A 21,042-nucleotide genomic window follows, 5' to 3' on the forward strand; every position below is an offset into this window, starting at 1 on the left:
CCAGCCCCACTTACATTTTCTTTTCTTCCCTCCACCACCTTTTTTGTTTGTTTGTTTGTTTGAGACACAGTCTAAATTGCCCTAGCTGTCCTAGAACTTGCTATATAGACCAGCCTGACCTCAAACTCACCTGAGGTCTGCCTGTGCTTGCCTACCCAGTGCTGGGATTAAAGATGTGGGCTGCTATGTTGATTCACTTCTACCTACATTTTTTAAATGCTTTTTTGGGAGAAATGCAGCTGAGCAGTGGCTTATAGAATATTTGTTGTCTTTCATGTAGTTATTATAACTTCCTTATGGCAAGTCAGGGACAAAGACAAAACAGAGTATTGCTAGATAGCCCTAAATAGCCCTAAAACCTTGATTCTCCTGCCTCAGCCATGAAATACTATGATTCCAGTCTAACATGTATGCCTAGAATTAATACAAACTTAAGTGATATGATTTTTTTACTCATTAGCACACACACAATTCCCAGGCCTAAAACTAAGGCAATTGTTCTTAAATAACTTAGCTTCTGCAGCATTTTCTCTGTCCAATCACATTAGGGCAGTGACAGGCCTGTGATTGGACAGGGCTAGAGAGGTGGAGCTAGAGTTGGAGGAGGGAAAAGGTCAGAGAGAGCAGGAGGAGAGAGATCATCATGGAGTCAGAGGATGAAGAAGAGTCAGATCTTGAGTGGTTATACCACCAAGCAAAGGTTTTTACAAAATAGATTAATTGGGTTAAAATATTGTCTTTATTATTTGGTTCTGAAATTTTTGTACTGGCATCTTGTAAATTGTGATCTTATTATTACATAAATTTGATTGGATATTAAGGCCTTAAGAGTCATGCTTTACTTACTGGGTCTTAGGCGCTATCTGGATGAGTGATCATGGGGGTGTGTAAAGAGTTGCATGTGAGCAAGATGTTGTAAATATCTGGGAGAAAATCACAAGAGCCTGCTGGGACATGGTGATGTCCAGACTGCACCGGCTCAAGAACGGGGCCTGGCAGGAAATGGAGTTTGTGGAATGGATTCAGTTTTTAAATATTCCCGCAACACTTAGCAAGTAAGTAGTGGACATTTAAAATTAATTTTTAAAATTAAAAAGGTGAGGTATAACTTTTCAAACATCATTCTCAACACAGGATTGAAGGCGGGAATATTTCTTTATTCTCATTTTAAAATTATTCTGCTCTTTCTTTCTCTCTCTGCCTCTCACATAAAGACTGTGACTTCTGGGGTAAAGGTGGAACTCAGTAGTAGAGCCCAGTACTGAGAGAGTGGGAAGAAGGGGAAGAAAGAAAGAGAGATGAATAGAGACAGATGCAAGGCAGATGTGTTGCCACCTACTTGGGAGGTAGGAAGACTCGTGATTCAATCTGAGAGGTGCAGTGAAGGTCTCTCTCTCTCTCTCTCTCTCTCTCTCACACACACACACACACACACACACACACACACACACACACACACACACGGTATCTTATAGCTTGATAAGATATATGTATTTAGGGAATTACATAGTACATTAAGTATCTGGAGAAGAGAAGATTAATACACAACTAAGATTTTTAAGGTTTTCTAAAGGCCTTTAAGGTTTATTTTGTTTTCCCCTTGTGGTCTTAATACAAATCTTAGTTTGACCTTATTCATATCTCAGAATACTATGCTGTGCCATGATTTATATTCTTCTGTAATGGTTTATATTCTTCTATAATTCTTCCCTAGATTCTTCTGTAATTATTTATTGCAAACTTGTGACTATCTCTATTAACTTCTTTTTATGTCGATAATGTATACAAATATTCTTTAAATTTTTGCTTATTTAATTTTGAACAAAAGCTAACTTCATAATTTAAAATGATTGTGATACTCTGTATCAGCGCACATCCTGAGCATGTATTGATATTAAATTCATTCTAAAATGGTTGCTTGCTCCATCCAAAGAGCTCTGTGAGTAACAAGAGTATGCCCATGCCAGACCTGATGCCTGAGTTTGATCCCTGGATCCTACAAGAATAATAATCTTTTTAAATACAACTTAAATGGTTTCTAAATGGCCTAGAAAACCAGGTACAATGAGGCACAAAAAGGAGTAGAGGAAAATCAAAGCAAATTAATAATGGAAATAATTCAAATGCTCACAAAGTCGACACTGAAATTATTCAATGGGCTCTGAGCTTCTTAGACAGGAGGGCAAAAATATGCACATTCAAAAAACTGGGGGTGCAGCTCAGAGGACATCATGTACTTAGCATGTATAAGAACTCCTGGGTTCTATCCCCAGCGCCAAAACTAAATGAATAAATTAGATTTACAGTAGTTTAAAAATTAATTGATCTTGGCCTAGAGGAGCAGTTCAATTGACAGTGTTTGGGTACTACACAGAAAGCCAGTGGCTAAATTCCAAGAACCAAGATATGGTGGCACAGGCCTTTAATCCTGGCATTTGGGAGGAAGAAACAAAGGCTAGAAAGTACTACACAGTGTGCTGGGGGCCTGCCTAGACTACAAAAGACCCTATCTTAAAATAAATAAATAAATAAATAAATAAATAAATAAATAAATACCAACTGATCTTGGACCTTTTGGATGGATACTAGCCCCTGCTCTCCAAGGCAATAGCATTCTATGAATGCATTCACTGAAGGGACAATGTAAAGACACCAACGCTTAGGTATAGGAATGTCCACTGTTCCCAGAGATCTAGAGAGCTCCACTTACTCTTGCTCTCCGAGCATGGGATTTATTCAGTTCTGCTATGTGTAGTCATGGATCATGCTTTAAACCTTTCAGTCATGGCTGTGTTTCAAGTAAACATCACTTTAAAAGACAAGAAATGAGCTGCATATGACCCAGAGTTGGCTGAACCACCCCCACATCTGCACCAGTCTGCTGAGATTCATCTGTGCATCATAACCCCCTCGTTCTATGAGACTACTGGCCTTGTCATAGTGCCTGAAGGCCACCAGCAAAGTGTCAAAGTGCTGGTGATTAAATTTCTTCAAGTGGTGGCGAGCAGCTGCAACCAGGGATCTCTGGCGGTCCTTCCCACGAAGATACTCATCTGGGCCTCTGTTATGGATGAGATCTCCAGCTCCTGTTGAAGAAAAAAGGGATCTTGTGTGTGAATTTAAAATATGGCCATGGAGTTTTAAGAGAGAGACAGAGGCAGAGAGGGACAGAGGCAGAGAGACCTAGCAACCTCTAGGAATGAACAAATAAAACAGTTCTATCTAATGCTGGCACTTCTCCTCACTACAAGGTCTCATGTAGCCCAGGCTAGCCTCATTAAACTCATGGCAGTGCTTTCAGTCTTCTAAATGTTGGGGTTACCAGCTGGACCACATGCTCACTCAGTGGTGCTCTTATGCAGAATGTTTCTGTGTATAAGAGATGAATAAAGCAATTGACTCCTTCAAAAGTTACTGTAGCTGCTTGTATTCTAATGCTTATGTCCCCCAAATTAGTTTGCATGAGAAGGTATGCACAAAGTTTCTGGAAACCTACCTCCACTTAATTCTGATTGGTAAATAATGATGGCATACCCAGTAGCTGGGGAGAAGAGAGAGGAGGGGTTTTAGGTTTTCTGGGCTTGGCACCTTGAGGAAGAAGGAAGGGGAGATCCTCTATGCCTTAGGAGGATGTGGAGAAGAGGGAAGAGGAGAGATGCCATGCCTGAGCTGTGGGCAGGAAAGAGAAGCAGAGCCGCTATGTAAGGGGGCCAAGAGGATGAGGCCCAGAGTGCTGCTCAGCTGAGTCTAGAGCAGCCAAAATGGAACATAGAAATTAATAAGAAGTAACTTGGAATTATCTGTGGGAGGTAGATTCTAGCAGCATGGAGATTAGGCAGCTGCCCAGCTATAGTGCTGCTTAAGGATTATTAAAATATAAGGCTGTGTGTGTGTCTTTCATGCATATGGGTACATAAACCATTGAGGTAAGAAGCAACCCCATGTCAGGATTTATTAAAAATTAGTACAAGTTACTGTTTCTGGTTTGCTCGTTTGTTCATTTGTTTTTATGAGGGTATAGTACATACATAGGTGTGCATGGATGTGCACACGTGTACACATCCATGCACATGCAAGAGGCTGGAGAACTTCACGTGTCTTCTTTGATCATTTTCCATCTCTTGCCTTAAGCCAAGGTCTCTCAGGGGGCAGGCAGCTCACATTATCAGGACAGATGTCCGTAAGCTCCTAGGACCTACAGATCTCTGACTCCTGATGCTGGAGTTACAAACATGTATTCCTGGCTGTCTACACAAGTGCAAGGAATTCAAGCTCAGATCCTCAGGCTTATACGGCAAGTAGTCTTACTCCAGAGCCTTCTTCCACTCCCATGGCTCTGCTCATGAAAAATCTACTAGGCATTGTGCACCACGCACGTAATCCCAGTACTTACAAGGCTGAATGAGGAAGATCATTAGTTCAAGGCCAACATAGGATACATATGAGTTTCAAGTTAGCTTGAGTTGTATAAGGCCCTATCTCAAAAGAAAAGAAAGAAAATCAATCCAGTGCATCCCAATATACTAATTACTATATTTGTTGCCTTTTGAAGTCTGTCACTTATTTTATGTTTACACGTGTTGAAGACTCCACCTAGCCACAAGCATGCTAAGCAAGTGCTCCACCACTAAGCTCTATTCCAGCCCTTTCTGTTCATTATAATGTATAAAACAAAGACTGCCTTAGCCAAGTGTGAAGCCCACACCCACCTTGTCCTGAGTAATGTTTTGTCAACTTGACACAAGCTAGAGTTATCTGAAAGAGGAAAAACCCTGAGGACATGTTTCCATTAGATTGACCTGAAGGCAAGTCTGTGGGACATTTTTTGATTGAAGATTGATGTGGGAGGGCCCAGCCCACAGGTGATACCACCTCTGGGTAGGTGGTCTTGTGCTGTATAAGAAAGCAGGCTGAGCACAACTTGGGAAGTGAGGCAGTAAGAAGTATTCCTCTGTGGGCTGTGTTTCAGTTTGTTCCCAGATTCTTGACCTGAGTTCCTGCCCTGGCTTTCCTCAGCCACTGAACTTTCCACAGCAGTCTTTCCCAAAGTCCTTTTTCAGTTGTGGTGTTTATCATAGCAATAGAAAGCAAACTAATATGTAACCGACGCCAGCCTAGGCTACACAGTAAAACTGAACCAAAACAAAATCTCAGCATGTTGGCACAGCCTGCAATCTCAGTATGTGGGTGGTGGTGGCAGGAGAGTCAGAAGTTCAAGGCCTGTCTTGGGGATATAGCAAGTTGGAGGTCACCCATGAGAAACTGTTTGTTTGTTTGTTTTTAATTAAAAACCAAGCTAGAAGACCTCCCCATACAAGTCTTCTGCCGCCTATGGATCGGTTGATGATTTGCTGCCTGTCTGATGAGAGTCGCTCTTACGTGACTGTACTACAGAGTACTTATGATCTCTCTCTCTCTCTCTCTCTCTCTCTCTCTCTCTCTCTCTCTCTCTCTCTCTCTCTCTCTTTCTCTCTCTCTCTCTCTCTTTCTCTCTCTCCCTCCCTCTCTCCCTCCCTACCCCCCCTACGTGTGTGTGTCTGTGTGTCTGTGTGCTTCTGTTTATGTCTGTGTGTCTCATTTTTGAAACAAGATATCTCTTGGCTAAGAATATAGTTTAGTGATAGGTCATTTGCTTACTTTGCTTGAAGTAATCATCCTGTCTCAGTCTCTCAAATGCTGGGACCACAGAATGAACCACTATGTCTAAGTAGCGTACATTGCAGTTTAAATATACTTAAAGCTGGGTCCCATGGATAAACAAATATGTTGCTGTGCATGGTGTTGCCTCCCTGTAATCCTGGAGTTGGGAGGTCTAGATAAGACATAACGAGTTTGAGACCAGCCTGATGTATTGCCTCAAAACCAAACAATAAAACACTTTCTGACTCTGTAAATATGTTATGTGACCTAAAAAAAATCTGTATTTTTTATTTATGTGTAATATTTTAATTTAATAATGTAATTAAATTAATATGTAATATAATATTAAACTATTTAAACATTTTCTTATTTAATTTAATATTTTATATATAAAATATGTATTATAGTTAACATTATATATTATATATAATGTAATTTAATATATACTAATGTCATATTAATATTAATAATAGTAACATGATATACATATTTAATATTTATATCAATTCCCAGAACCAGCATCAGATGGCTCACAATCCTCTATGACTAATTCCTCTGACCTCTGGGGAGGCCTGCACATACATGTACATATATTTACTTATTTGTGTATGGGGAGCGGCATAGGGAACATGTGCACAAAGCATGAGTACTCATATGGGCTCCCAAGTACACCACAGCACTCATGGGAAGATCAAAGAACAACTCTTGGGAGTTGGCTCCCCTCTTCCTCTATCTGAGTCCCAAGTACCAAACTCAGGCTTTCAGGTTTGACAATCTTGTTAGCCCAGATTTGTTTGTTTGTTTGTTTTTGTTTTTAAGATTTATTTATTATTATATGTAAGTACACTGTAGTTGTTTTCAGACACTCCAAAAGAGGGCGTCAGAACTTGTTATGGATGGTTGTGAGCCACCATGTGGTTGCTGGGATTTGAACTCAGGACCTTTGGAAGAGCAGTCAGCACTCTTAACCACTGAGCCATCTCTCCAGCCCGTTTTTGTTTTTTGAGACAGCATTTTTTTTCCATATAACCCTGGCTGTCCTGGAACTCACTCTGTAGACCAGGCTAGCCTCAAACTCAGAAACCTGCCTGCCTTTGCCTCCCAGTGCTGGGATTAAAAGTGTGGGCCACCACTACCCAGCACAGATTTTGCATTTTTAAGAAGCACCAAGAATTTGCCATATTGTGACATAAGTATTATATTCAAATTAAATAAAAGGCTGCCTTATCTCAGAGTTAATAAGTTCATATTTATTTTGTAAGTAAAAGTCAACATAAAGTATTCATTATAAAGCCTTCAAACAGTATTAGTTCAAACATAATATGAAAAGAATTGTTTCTTATGTATCTTTAACATCTAAAGCTTCAAGGTGCTGGAGACATAGCTTAGTGATACAGTGCTGTGCCTAGAATACAAAAGGCCCAAGGTTCAATGCCCAGCACTACAGAAAAGATGCATAGATAGATGTGCACACATGGATCTATATCCATGGTGAATGTAAGAGCAGAACTTTCTGGAGATGTTTTTCAACAGAAATAAGAGTATGCTTCCAGGGGCAGCAAGTTGGGCAGTAGCAAGAGCCCAGCACCTGCAGCTATCCAAGGGGATTTTAGGGAGGGTTAATTCATATATTTCAATACATACTAAAACATGGTGGTTAAGAGAAAAAGAGACACTCAGACAGTCATTCCTAGTGCCTGGGTGTGGGCTTGTCTAAGAAACTCACTCCTTTAATGGGGATGTGTTTATTTGTCAAGAAGAAAATTCACATACTTACCATATTCCTCAGGCTGGAGGCAAGCTCCAAATGTGTGCCCTGGGGGAACATTCATAGTTTCTGCAATGCTATAGGAGAAAACAAACTCTAGTTAAAGTCCTGACCACCCAAAGCTGAAAGTTGTTTGCCTTAGGTCCTCAGCAAACCATGGACTCTCTTATAGACACACTGGGAAAATCAAAGGTAGGACATCACAAAGTCTGGTGTCCATTTGCATTAACAGTGGCTGAAGGTTTTCCTTGTAGACCATGAGAGAGAGAAAGAGAGAGAGAGAGAGAGAGAGAGAGAGAGAGAGAGAGAGATCAAAGCAAAATATTTTTTTTCTGACATCCCAGCAATAAAGCCTTATACAGAATTCTCCCCACACACTCCCCTTCTCCAGATGCATACAAATCCACTGGTTTCCAGGAAACCCAAATGCTGTAGGCAGTGAAAGTACTTCATTAATGAACTATAGAGGAATTATTCTCTTATTTGATAAAAACAATTTGGGAAGACACTAACCAACATTTGGTTTTTCAATTTAGCCCATTGGCCTCCAGTTCAATAATATAGATAAGGGCGTGATTTTGAGCTTCTGACACTCCTGCTTCTACTTTCCAGGACTAAGATCTAAGGTGCATGCCACCAAGCCTACCCAGATGACCAAGATGGAAACAAGAGAGCTGGCCAGGCCTCAAGCTCAAACTCACGGGTCTAAAACTCTTCCAAGTTTGTGATGAAATTTTTCTTCGAAGTCATCAGCTCTTTTGGATACAATTTTTGCTCCTCTTTCCCTACAAAATGAGAAATTGACAAGTATCTTTATTATTGAAATGTCATTGTCTGCAAAATATAAACAAATGAAAAGGGTCATGGTATCACTGCACCCTCAGTGAACTAGTCTCAAAAGACATTCCATATTTAATACTGCACGTATTGATGCTTCTATCATATGCACTACAATAAAATTCTTTTGGTAGATATTACAGCATGGTCTATGTATAAAGTGGGGGTATGGCCAATCAGGAGGTATGGTTGAGCAGAACATTTTTATTGTAGATATGAGGAGGGTATAGCCAGAGGCATGTAGAAGATTCCACAGCAGGGAGAGTGAGTAGTGGACTAAAAGTGAACCAGTTCATGGGAGGAGAGAGGGAGAGAAGAGAGTTCAGGCTAAGGACACCAAAATAGAGGAGGCCAAGAGAGTACATGGCCAAAATGGCAAGGTTATATAAAAATCAAAAGCCGGGGTAAGGGAAGCTCATGAGCTGCAGAAGTTTAGAGTAGGGGCTGGATGAGAAGACCTAAGAGGAGCCAAGTGTACTGAGTGTGCCTAGAGGTCTGAAGACTCTTTGGTATGATAGCAGGCACCTCAGCTAGACACTTATCCAGAGTTTCTCTTGGATCCGACAGTCTGGAGATATAGCTAATTGGATGAACACTTGCCTAGAATGCATGAGGCTCAGTTCAATCTTCAGCACAAGGGAAGGGGAAGGGAGGGCAAGCAAAAGAAAACACTGTGGCAATATAAATTTAAAAACCATAAAAATGTTTTCAGGCAGGACAGAAAGATGAGGAATGTGGAACATATGTTATGGGGAAGGGTGCTTGCCACTCCACAGTCAAGTTGGGAAATCTTTCCCTGGATAAGAATGGAGCATTCCAGCACAATTAGTAGCATGTGCTGTGAATCTTGACTACTTAGCATTCAAGTTCCTTTTAAATAGAGAGGTCTCAAATAAGAATGCTAAAGTAATTGGGAAACCACACTCAGTGTCTGTATTGTGCTTTGAAAACAGAATCAAACAGCTGCTCAGCAATCCCAATCTGGGGCTAGAGTCCTGGAGGATTCCTGGAGAGATACTGATCTTCACTCAGTCTGTTAGCATCCAGAACCTGCCTGCAACAGATATGTGGGCGGGTCCACAGACCTGTCACCAAGACAACGGCGACCATATTCCCAGAATCCATTGGGTTCAGCTCCCACCTTTACCTGGACTGCTACGTCACCACACATATAAATATGTGGGTACTTTCCTCCATCTTCCTCTCTTTCTTCTTCTCTCTCCCCCTTCTCTCTTCCTGCGCTGCTACCCCCCTACCCCCCTTCCAATTAAACCTCTTACACATGAAACTGCCTGGGCCTGGTGTCTGTAGACGCTTCCTGCCGCGACTCAAAACCCATCACAGTCTACGTTGGAATCCCACAGAAGTTGCTTTTAGTAGCAGTGAAGGAATGTAGTAGCAGTGAAGAAATGCAGTAGCAACCGAGCAGATGATCTTGCTAGCAAGCGTGAGGGGAAGCAGGCAAACAGCGGTTTCCTTCCTCCATGTCCTTTTGCACGGGCTGCCACCAGGACGGAGGTATTGGTTTTGAAGGTATGAAGGGGTCATGGAGAGCAACTGAGGCTTTGCATTGTGAGGACAACAGAGGCCATTGTAAAGGTGATAGAGAAGTCTGAGGCCTTGCACCATGAAGAGAGCTGAAGAGAAGCTACTGGTGAATATGAAGCCAGTTGCAGAAGAAATAAAAAAACAGTATTCTGAGACAGCAGTACCAAGGGGCAACCACCAAGAAGAGCAGCAGCTATGGAGAGGAGTCAGCCAGAGCTGAGAAGACAAACAGTATGTGATGCAGAGGGTGGAGCTGGAGAAGTAGCCTGTGGAGGAACCCAGAAGGTCATGTATGAATCCCAGATACTGGACACTGAGTGGTTTATGTGATTGAAGCTTGTTTTCACTTTGACCTGATTGTAATTGGTCCTAGTTTCCCCTCTGAAAAAAAAGGGAAAAAAATAAAATAAAAATAAAAAACAAAAACAAAAACAAACCCCTGTTCCTTCCCCCCTGCCCCTGCTCACTACCCCACCCACTCCTGCTTCCTGGCCCTAGCATTCACCTACACTGGGGCATACATAGAATCTTCACAGGGCCAAGGGCCTCTCCTTTCATTGATGACTGACTTGGCAATCCACTGCTATACATATGCAACTGGAGCCATTAGTCTCACCTTGTGTACTCTTTGGTTGGTGGTTTAGTCCCTGGGGGCTCTGAGGGTACTAGTTAGTTCATATTGTTTTTCTGAGAGACTGAATTTTTAAAGTGTTTGAATTTTTAAGACTTTTTAGGTTTGTAAAATGTTTTATATTGTGATGTTTACATTAATAAATGATCTTAGAGATGAACAAGAAGGGAAAGGTTGTGGCTTCACAGTGATGTATTTGTGTGTCAAGTTAACAAGAGATCAAGGAGGATGAGAAATTCTCCCTTTAGGAGGAGGAGACTCCCACTATAACCCAGACTGACATGCCAATTCACTATCATCCTTCTGCCTCAGGCTGCTGAGCACCTGGTTTACAGATATGAGCCACCACACTCAGACTACCTCTGAACTTCTAAGGATTCTTATTAGTGAACGTTGGGCCTATATAAATGTGTGTGTGTGTGTGTGTGTGTGTGTGTGTGTGTGTGTGTGTGTTACTCCCAATCAAACTCAGAGCCTTTGGCATACCTAGGCAAGTGCTTTACCACTATGGTACATCTCCAGAGCCAGGAAACTTTATTTTTGTAGAATAATTATTACTCATGTATTGGCTTAGAATAAAAAATAACATAGTAGGTGAAAAACTAAAGACCCCATTTTAAAATTCCAAGAAGTAAGCTATAGACAGGATGAAGACATAACAAAGTCCAGTTTTTTCCAGAACTTAGGCTGCTAAGAGAAGCATGAGTTAAGAGCCCAGCCTAAGCTACACAGCAAGTTTAAAGCCAGCTAGGTAATATATAAACACATATCATATATACACCCACACATAGAACACACACACACACACACACATGCACACATATTATAAAGAAAAAGTCAAAATCTGCAAATTTAAGGTTAGAGGCTCAAAATGCCCAAGTAATTATTAGAGTTTAATGATAGTCCAGGCATGGCACCTCATACCTATACTCCCAGCACTTAGGAAGTAGCCAGGAGGTTGGCAACAAGTTTGTGGCTAGCCTGGGATATATATATATATATATATAGTGTGCTCTGGGCCAGTGAGGTCTATTTGCTAAGACCATATCTATAAAACCACAGAAGCTAGAGAGACAGCCATTGCAGAGGACCTGACTTGAATTCCTCATATCTACATGACAGCTTACCTGTAACTCTAGCTCTAGGAAAAGATGATGCTTCAGTATGTGAGGTATGCATGTGCACATGTACACACGCGCACACTCACACACACACACACAGACACACACTTAAAAGTAAAAATAAAACCTAAAGCAACAGCAGAAAGTAAATAAAGTTCTGTAACTCCAACATTTGAAGGCAGGGGCAGGAAGATTGACACAAATTCTAGGCTACTATGGGCTTCAGAATGAGAACCTCTCACATAAATAAATAAATAAATAAATAAATAAATAAATAACACCAATTCATGAAGTAACTTCAGTACAGTACAAACCTTTGGGGTAACCAAAAAGAATGCGTGCTGGAAGTGAAGACATTGTATGATCTATTTTTTCTATTATTGTTATGTTAAACCATGTCAAAATATTTAGTATCTCTTAAAAATGAATTTTAAATAGGTAGTTGCTTAAGTTCAAATGTTAAATCTTTAAGACTTACTTCTGGACCAGGTATAATCACACTTACATTTGTAGTTCATGAAGCCAATGTAAAGCTTTAGCCATGGTGTTCCCGTCATTAGAGTGAGGCGTTGGGACTCCATACAAGTTAAACCTATGGAAACTTGCCGGGTTATACTTTCGGTTCTTTGCTTCTCCTGTGGATGGTAGAAGCAGGGAATAAGACTTCTGAGCTAAGCCACACACAGAAAAGAAGTTTATTTTAGGAAAAGCACACTGTTTTCTCATTGGCACAGAATTTGTGGGGCAAAGACTGGAACATACCCATGCAGGCAGCTGTGAATACTCAGCTACAGATGGCAAAAGACCTCCCCTGCACATGCTGGGACACCACAGAGTGTTACATACAGAGCTCCTTGTGTTCATGTTTGTGAGATGTGGTGTCTTCTGACTGTAATCTCAGTATATGGGAAGCTGAGAGAGGGCTGGTGAGTTCCAGGACTGCCTGAGCCACACAGTGAAGCAAAGTCTCATAAAAACACTCTAAGCAAAAAAACAAAACAACAAACAAACAAACAAACAAAAATAACCATAGATATCACCCCAAACTGGCAAGATTAATAAATGAATTCAGGAAAGCTGAAGGGTACAAAAATGAATATGCAAAAATAACTGGGGAGGGGACAATCTGTGACTACCAGAGCCAGCAGAATGGCTGTCCATGTGAGGCAAGGAGATCTGGTTCACACTGCCTTAGTAGTCAGTGCTGGTTCAAACTTTGGCAGTCTGACACTGGGCAGATTATTGTGGGCACATTTAAATATAGTACAATTTAGAAAGAGTTTCTTAGTATGCCTCAGAAACTTTTATTCCAAAAGCCTAGAAAACTTAGAAGAAATGGAGAAGTAGCATTATTTGCAGATAATATGATTTTATGAATAAAAGACCCTAAAATCTCTACCAGGAAACTTCTACAAATGCTAAACACTTTTGGTAAAGTAGTAAGATACAAAATTAACACAAAAAAAATCAGTTTCCTCCCTATATACCAAAAGCAAACAGACTGAGAAAGTAGGGAAAACAGCACCTTATGAAAAGCTGGAGAATCTTAGAATGTATAATGTATAACTTTTACCTAAAAGGGGGCATGGAAAACCTCTGCCACAAGCCAAAAAAAGGTGGAGTAGCTAGTTCCAGGAACTTTGCTAACCCAGAGCCTCAGGGCTCTGGTTCCCGATACCTGCCCTTCCTGGCTGATCCACAATGATGGCGGAACTAAGAATGAAGGTCTAGTGGTTTATGAGACTCTCCACCCTGTCAACCAGTAGATGGAGATTACATTCCTAGAATGAATATGTTCCCCTCCCTAACTGAACACCTTGGGTCAGGTCCCTCTGAAATTTTCCACTGTTTTTATGTTCTGTCTCCTTGGTAACTCTCTCTCTGCCCCCAGCTTCCCTTAAATACCCGACACTTCTTGTGTTCGGCGTCAAACTCTGGCCAGCATGGTCACGAGATTGACCCTGGCGTCAAACTCTGGCCAGCATGGTCATGAGATTGACCCCGGCGTCAAACTCTGGCCAGCAGAGTCATGAGATTGACCCAGTACCGGTATCCCCAATAAACCTCATGTGATTGCAGCAAGTTTGGTCTCTCGTGAGTCATTGGGTGGTCGCGTTGTCCCGAGACTTGAGTAAGGATCTCCCCAGTTCTGGGGGTCTTTCATTTACACACATACACACGTGTGCATGCACACTCGCACACACACACATACACACAGACACACACTTTGCTCTAAGAAAGTAAAAGACATAATAAAAACTTTAAGACATTAAAAAAGAAATTGAATAAGACATCCAAAGATGGAAAGATCACCCATGCTTATGGATCAGTAGAGTTAATATAGTGAAACAGCCATCTTACCAGAAGAAATGTACAGATTCAATGCAATGCCCATCAAGATAATAAAAAAAAAAACTATACAGGGCCTCACCACCCCAATCTCAAGTGGAATTACAGACCTATAGAAATAAAAACTAGCATAGTCCTGGTATAAAAACAGATACAATGGGCAATGGAATTGAATTGGAGACACAGGTATGATTCCATAGACATTTGGACACCGATATTGTATAGAGAAGCCAGAATACATGCAAGAAAAAAGACAGTCGGGGGCTGGAGAGATGGTTCAAAAGGTAAGAACACTGACTGCTCTTCCTAAGGTTCTGAGTTCAAATCCCAGCAACCACATGGTAGCTCACAACCACTAGTAATGAGATCTGCCCCCTCTTTGGGTGTGTCTGAAGACAGCTAAAGTGTACTTATGTATAATAATAAATAAATCTAAAAAAAAGAATAAAGGAAAAAAGACAGTATCTTCAACAAATAATGCTGGGCAAACTGGATGGCTGATTGTAGAAAATGCAAAAATTTCATAAATATGTATGTATATCATATAATACTAGACTCCAAACTGATCAAGGACCTGAATATAAAGCCATATACCCTTATTGGATAGAAGAGAAAGTGAGAAATTGTCCTGAATTCATTGGCACAGGAAAAGACTTCCTGAACAGAACACCAATAGCACAGGCACTAAAAACAACAATTAATAAGTAGAACTTTATGAAATTGCGAATCTTCTTTATGGAAAGGACAATTATCATTCAGACAAAGGAACAGGCTACACAACAGGAAAAGATCTTTACCAAGTACAACATCAGATAGTGAGTCAATACCTAAAATCCATAAGCAACTAAAACAACAGAAAACAAAAAGCAAAATGACATTAAGGAAACAACCCAATCAAAAATTGAACTACAGAAGTAAGCACACCACTCATCAAAGATGAAACAGAAATGGCCAAGAGACAAAGAAATAGTCAACATCCTCAGAGACAAAGAAATGGTCAACATCCTCAGAGACAAAGAAATGGTCAACATCCTCAGAGACAAAGAAATAGTCAACATCCTCAGAGACAAAGAAATGGTCAACATCCTCAGAGACAAAGAAATGGTCAACATCCTCAGAGACAAAGAAATGGTCAACATCCTCAGAGACAAAGAAATAGTCAACATCCTCAGCCATCAGGGAAATGCAAATCAAAACAACCCTGAAAGGTATTCCATCTTATACCAGTCAAATGGCCAAGATCAATAAAATAAATGATGACTTATGCAAGGTTATCATTTGTGGGGTAAGGTGTATGGATATAGGGAAAGGGACACACTCATCTATTGTTGATGGGAGTGTAAACTTGTACAGTCATTATGGAAATCAATGTGATAATTCTTTAGAAAGCAGGAAATAGATCTACCCAAGATCCAGGTATGCAACTCTTGGGCATATATCCAAAGGATTTCATATCCTACTACAAAGATATGTACTTGTCCATATTCATTGCTGCTCTATTTATAATATTCAAAAACTGGAAAACAGCCTAGATGTCCTTCAGTGGATGGATAAAGAAAATGTGATGCATGTGCACAATGGAATATTACTCAGCAGTTAAAACTATGAAATAATGAAATTCTTGAATACATGGGTAGAGTTAGAAAAAAAAATCATCCTAGGTGAAGTAACATAGACCCAAAAAGACAAATATGGTCTGTAGTCACTTTTTATAGATTGAGATGTTAAGACTTCAGTAGTCAAGTTACTGTCCATATAATTCCTGAGGGAGGAAAGGATCTTCTAAAGACAGGGAAATAGAATATATACTTAAGAGTAGATAAAAGGGGATCTGAATGGGAGGATTAAATGGAGGCACAGAGAAAAGGGTAAGGGATGGACAACTGACATTAAGGGATATTTGAGGGATCATATAAAAATCTAACACAGTAGAAGCTTCTTAAAATACATACACATATGAAAGAAATCTAAATGGTATCACCAAATAACAAGGAAGACAGAGCCCCAACTGACATCACTTGTCACCAAACGAAACCCTCAGTTCCAGTGATGGGTTACATCTAATTGTGTTGTTGTCCAAAGAGACCCCAAGGAAACCCCCAAACAACCCATGCTATGGCCAAGGTTACTGGTTGTGCTCTACAAACTAATGGTAAAGCCCAATCCTGAAGACAAAATATACACGAAATATACACTCGGTGAGCACTGAGAAGTGGAGCTGGTGATTACCAAGAGCCTTTACCCTGTGAGTCAGTGCTCAGGGTACTAGAAGTGCTCTGCATGCTACCAAGGACAAAGGGAACCAGCAAACAGCTACAAACCCTGGAACTTACAGTGCTGCCTTGTACACCTAATACCCTAGTGCAGTGGTGCTGCCTCGTACACCTAACACCCTAGTGCAGTGGTGCTGCCTCGTACACCTAACACCCTAGGGCAGTGGTGCTGCCTCGTACACCTAACACCCTAGTGCAGTGGTGCCATTAATACTTGTGGTAGTTACCCACCAGCATCTGAGTGAATGAAAGGCCCACTCCATAAGATAGAACCTGTACCTGACACTGCACACGTGGCCAAGAACATGAGACTAGGTAGGCCATGGGCATAGGGAAGAACCAAACATTATTGTTCTGCCAAAGCAATAAAGCAATAAAATAGCTCCTGATGACATCATGCTCTATTCATGGATCAGTGTCTCACTCAGCCATCATCAAGCATCCTCTTCAGTAGATGGGAACTAATATACAGACCCACAAATGGACAGTGTCCAGAGAGTGAGAGACTTTGGAACACAGACCTAAATGGGATGTCTTCATAAAACCCTTCTCTTCAGGGCTCCGGGATCTATGTAGAAGAGGAGACTGAAACACCATTAGAGTCTGAGGGGATGGATGACACCAAGGAAACAGTGTCTTCTAGGCACAACGGTGTACATGTAAACTCACAGAGACTGGGGACCGGTGTACATGTGAACTCACAGAGACTGGGGTATTGTGCACAAAGCCTGTACAGGTTCAAACCAGATCTGGCTAAGAGGTAGAAGTGGACATAAGTTCTCATCCCTAAGCAAGAAACTATCTCCAACTGGCAACCACTTGCAAAGGGAAAAAATAGCTTTCTCCAGTGGAGTCTTACTGGGTATATAGACCACACTTAAGAGCGGGCCCAGTAGAAGATGGTCAAAACAAAACAAACTCACGGTATTTTTGTAGACCTTTTGTCTTGCATTAGCTTGTTTGAGTATTTTTTATCTTAATGTTGTTTGATTGTACATCATGGTTTACAATTTTGTTTTTATGGTGTGTGTGTGTGTGTGTGTCTGTGTGTGTGTGTGTGTGTGTGTGTGTGTGTGTGTGTGTGTGCACGCGCGCGCGCACGCGCATGTGCATGAATGTGTGGGGTTTTTTGCCTTTTTGCCTTTTCCTTTTTTTTTTCTTTTATTCTGGATTTTGGTTTTTTTATTTGCCTGTTTTAAGAAGGCTTAGTGTTTGATGGGTGAAGTGGTGGGGATGATCTGGGGGAGCAGAACTGTGATCAGAATACATTGTATGAAAAAAATCACTTTCAATAAAGAAATAATGGAAAACCTGATGTAGATACTAATATGGAAAAATATTGCAAAATATCCCATGAGACAAAACAAATCAAATGGGAGGTTGGGTGGTGGTGGCGCACACCTTTAATCTCAGCACTTGGGAAGCAGAGGCAGGTGGATTTCTAAGTTCGAGGCCAGCCTGGTCTACAGAGTGAGTTCCAGGACAGCCAGGGCTATACAGAGAAACCCTGTCTCAAAAAAACAAAAAAAAAAAACCACCATCAAATGGGAATATATAGAAGTATATATACATATCTATTGTACACTAACGTACATACATAAACCAGGCATGGTGATATACACCTGTGATCTCAGTATTTGGTAGGCTGAGGCAAGAGGATTCAATGCTAACTGTACAGTGAGTTTGAGGCTGGCCTGAGCAACATGGGAACCTTTGTCTCAAAAAACGAAAACAAAAAAAGAAAGAAAGAAAATAGAAACTGTGCGAAATCTTTCTGAATACTATCTATTTCTATATAGTTTATATTTATTCAAGAAGTATCCATTTCAGCAGTGATATAAGCAAGTGCATTTTAAAGACTTTACAAATCTTGTTGCCACTAAACATTGTCCCGGGTGTACTATTTAAAGCAACATATTCTGAGCTTCATTTGCTTGCTTGCTTGTTTGTTTATTATCTTACTATGTAGTCCTGGCTGTCCAGGACTCACTACGTAGCTCATGTTGGCCTTGATCTCAAAGTTCCTCCTGCTTCTGCCACCCAGGTGCTAGGATTAGAGGCATGCACCCTCACATAAAGCTTACTTTTATTTTAATTATGGATTTATGTAGAGGTAAGGGCACATGAGGGCAAGTGCCCCTGGAAGCCAGATAAGGGTGGGATCCCCTTGGAAACAGAGTTACAAGTGGTTGTGAACTACCTAATGTGAGTGCTGGCAACCAAACTCTGCCCTGATAGAGTAGTGCACAATTCCAACCACTCAGTCATTGCTCTAGTCACTGAAGTAACTAATCTTAGATGTATATCAGATTCCATGAAGAGTCAGATTCTATTCATCTAGACCTAGATGTTCAATGAAATTCAATAAATAAAGACTAGAAAAATGTTCACCTTATCAACTGTAGTTATCTTGGGCTAATGATGTTACAGGGTAACATTTGCTTTTTCTTCATTTTTAATATCTAAATTCCTTGCAAAGAGTTGAAGCCACAGTACCATAAAAAAAAGAAAAAAAAAAAAGGAAACATAGATAATGTAACTTTCAAAAGGCTAATGTACCTTTCGTAAAAATCAGCAAATAAAGAAAATTTTGGAACACGTCCAGGATCAGAGGTGAGGAGGACAAAATATCTGTCCCAGCACCAAGAGTAACTGGGACCAATGGAACCAGGCCCACAAGAACTCCACCAGCCCAGTGGCTCCGGTTCCTTCCTGTCTGTCTGGGCCAGCCAGTGCCCAGAGCAGACCTTGGGCTCAAACTCTGCAGGTATTCCCAAAACACCCAGAGGAAGCTCCACTCCCAGGTGCTCCAATAAGCCCAGGGTCACAGGATCCCAGAATTACAGAATCACAGAGACAGCTTGACTCTGAGGAGTTCTGACACAACCAGGATCACAAGAAGGACAGGCTCCAGTCAGATTTAGCAAGGGTAGATAGCACTAGAGATAACCAGATGATGCGGGCCAAGCATAAGAATATAAGCAACACAAACTAAGGTTACCTGGCATCATCAGAACCCAATACTCCCACCATAGCAAGTCCTGGGCACACCATCACAATGGAAAAGGATTCAGATCTAAAATCACTTCTCATGATGATGATACAGGATTTTAAGAAAGACATAAATAGCACCCTCAAAGAAATTCAGGAGAACACAGGTAAACAGCTAGAAGCCCTTCAAGAGGAAAAACAAAAATCCCTTAAAGAACTACAGGAAAACACAATCAAACAGGTGAAGGAAATGAGCAAAACCATCCAGAATCTAAAAATTGAAATAGAAACAATAAAGAAATCAAAAAGAGAGACAACCCTGGAAATACAAAACCTATGAAAGAAATCAGGAGTCGTAGATGCAAACATCACCAACAGAATGCAAGAGATAATAGAGAGAATCTCAGGGGTAGAAGACACCATAGAAAGCACTGACACAACAGTCAAAGAAAATGCAAAAAGCAAAAAGCTCCTAACCCAAAACATCCAGGAAATCCAGGGTGCAATGAGAAGACCAAACCTAAGGAAAATAGGTATAGAAGAGAATGAAGACTCCCAAGGTAATGGGCCAGTAAATATCTTCAACAAAATTATAGAAGTATAGAAGAAAACTTCCCTAACCTAAAGAAAGAGATGCCTGTGAACATAAAAGAAGCCTACAGAACTCCAAATAGACTGGAACAGAAAAGAAATTCCTCCCATCACATAATAATCCAAACACCAAGTGCACTAAACAAAGAAAGAATTTTAAAAGCAGTACGGGAAAAAGGTCAAGTAAAATATAAAGGCAGGCCTATCAAAATTACACCAGACTTCTCACCAGAGACTATGAAAGCTAGAAGATCCTGGGCAGATCTCCTTCAGACCCTACAAGAACACAAATGCTAGCCTAGGCTACTATACCCAGTAAAACTCTCAATTACCATAGATGGGGAAAACAAGATATTCCATGACAAAACAAAATTTACACAATATCTTTCCACAAATCCAGCCCTACAAAGGATAATAGATGGAAAAAATCAACATAAGGAGCAAAACTACACCCTAGAAGAAGCAAGAAAGTAATCTTTCAACAAATCCACACAAGCCTAATTCCACCTCTTACAACAAAAACAACAGGAAGAAACAATTACTTTTTCTTAATATCTTAATATGAAAATTAATATTACCAATATATCCTAATGTATTGAAATCCAAAAATATGAGGAATTAGAAATTTATTGACTGTTATCCAATGGTCTCTCTAATTTGGTAATTGGAGAAATAGGTCCAATATTATACAAGCCATATACACTTTTCAGCACGTTTGTTCATGACAGTGTCTTGCTGTGTACAACATAATGGTCTTGAGATCTTGCTTCTCCTATCTCAGCCTCTCTATTAGTAGTATTGTTTATTTCATGCTTTTACAGTATATTATGGTTTTCAAAACCACTTACAAATTTTAAAAGTATTTACATACCCAAAAGAAATGTAGACAATTAAATTGGGAGGACGCTTGTAAGAGAACAACAAAGAGTGAGACTGAATGCTTTGCTTGACGTTTGTAACTCTTGTATCAAGTTACCACAGTAAGAGCCAATATTTTAGGCTCTACTAAATACAAAACAAACAAACAAACAAACTTTATATATTTATGTTCATTTAAGAAAATATTAGTAGTGATATAGTATTTTGAAATATACAGTTAATATATTTGGAGTTATTTAAAATTTATATTGAGAAAAACGTATGTATTTTCAGTATTGCCTTAGACAAAAATCTACATAAGACTGTTAAATTGATTGTTGTTTTATATCAAACAAGTTTTATAATAATTTCTATTGTTATAATATTTTATAAATTTTAAAGAATATGACAAAAAAGATATTGTAGGTATTGAAG

At 40.2% G+C, this 21,042-nt stretch overlaps 1 protein-coding gene across 1 annotated transcript in view; it reads right to left on the reverse strand.

Moving 5' to 3' along the window:
* The window catches only part of Efhb (EF-hand domain family member B), a 67,205-nt gene that overhangs the window by 26,189 nt on the left and 19,974 nt on the right, over positions 1-21,042 (reverse strand). The window contains exons 6-9 of the mRNA XM_031348169.1: positions 12,051-12,180; positions 8,110-8,193; positions 7,418-7,485; positions 2,932-3,086 (exon numbers count right to left, since the gene is read on the reverse strand). Of these exons, the coding sequence (XP_031204029.1) occupies positions 2,932-3,086; positions 7,418-7,485; positions 8,110-8,193; positions 12,051-12,180 (437 nt within the window). The remainder of the gene's footprint in view (positions 1-2,931; positions 3,087-7,417; positions 7,486-8,109; positions 8,194-12,050; positions 12,181-21,042) is intronic.

The sequence above is a fragment of the Mastomys coucha genome, unplaced genomic scaffold (genome assembly GCF_008632895.1).
Source record: "Mastomys coucha isolate ucsf_1 unplaced genomic scaffold, UCSF_Mcou_1 pScaffold3, whole genome shotgun sequence".
Taxonomy (NCBI): Eukaryota; Metazoa; Chordata; class Mammalia; order Rodentia; family Muridae; genus Mastomys; species Mastomys coucha.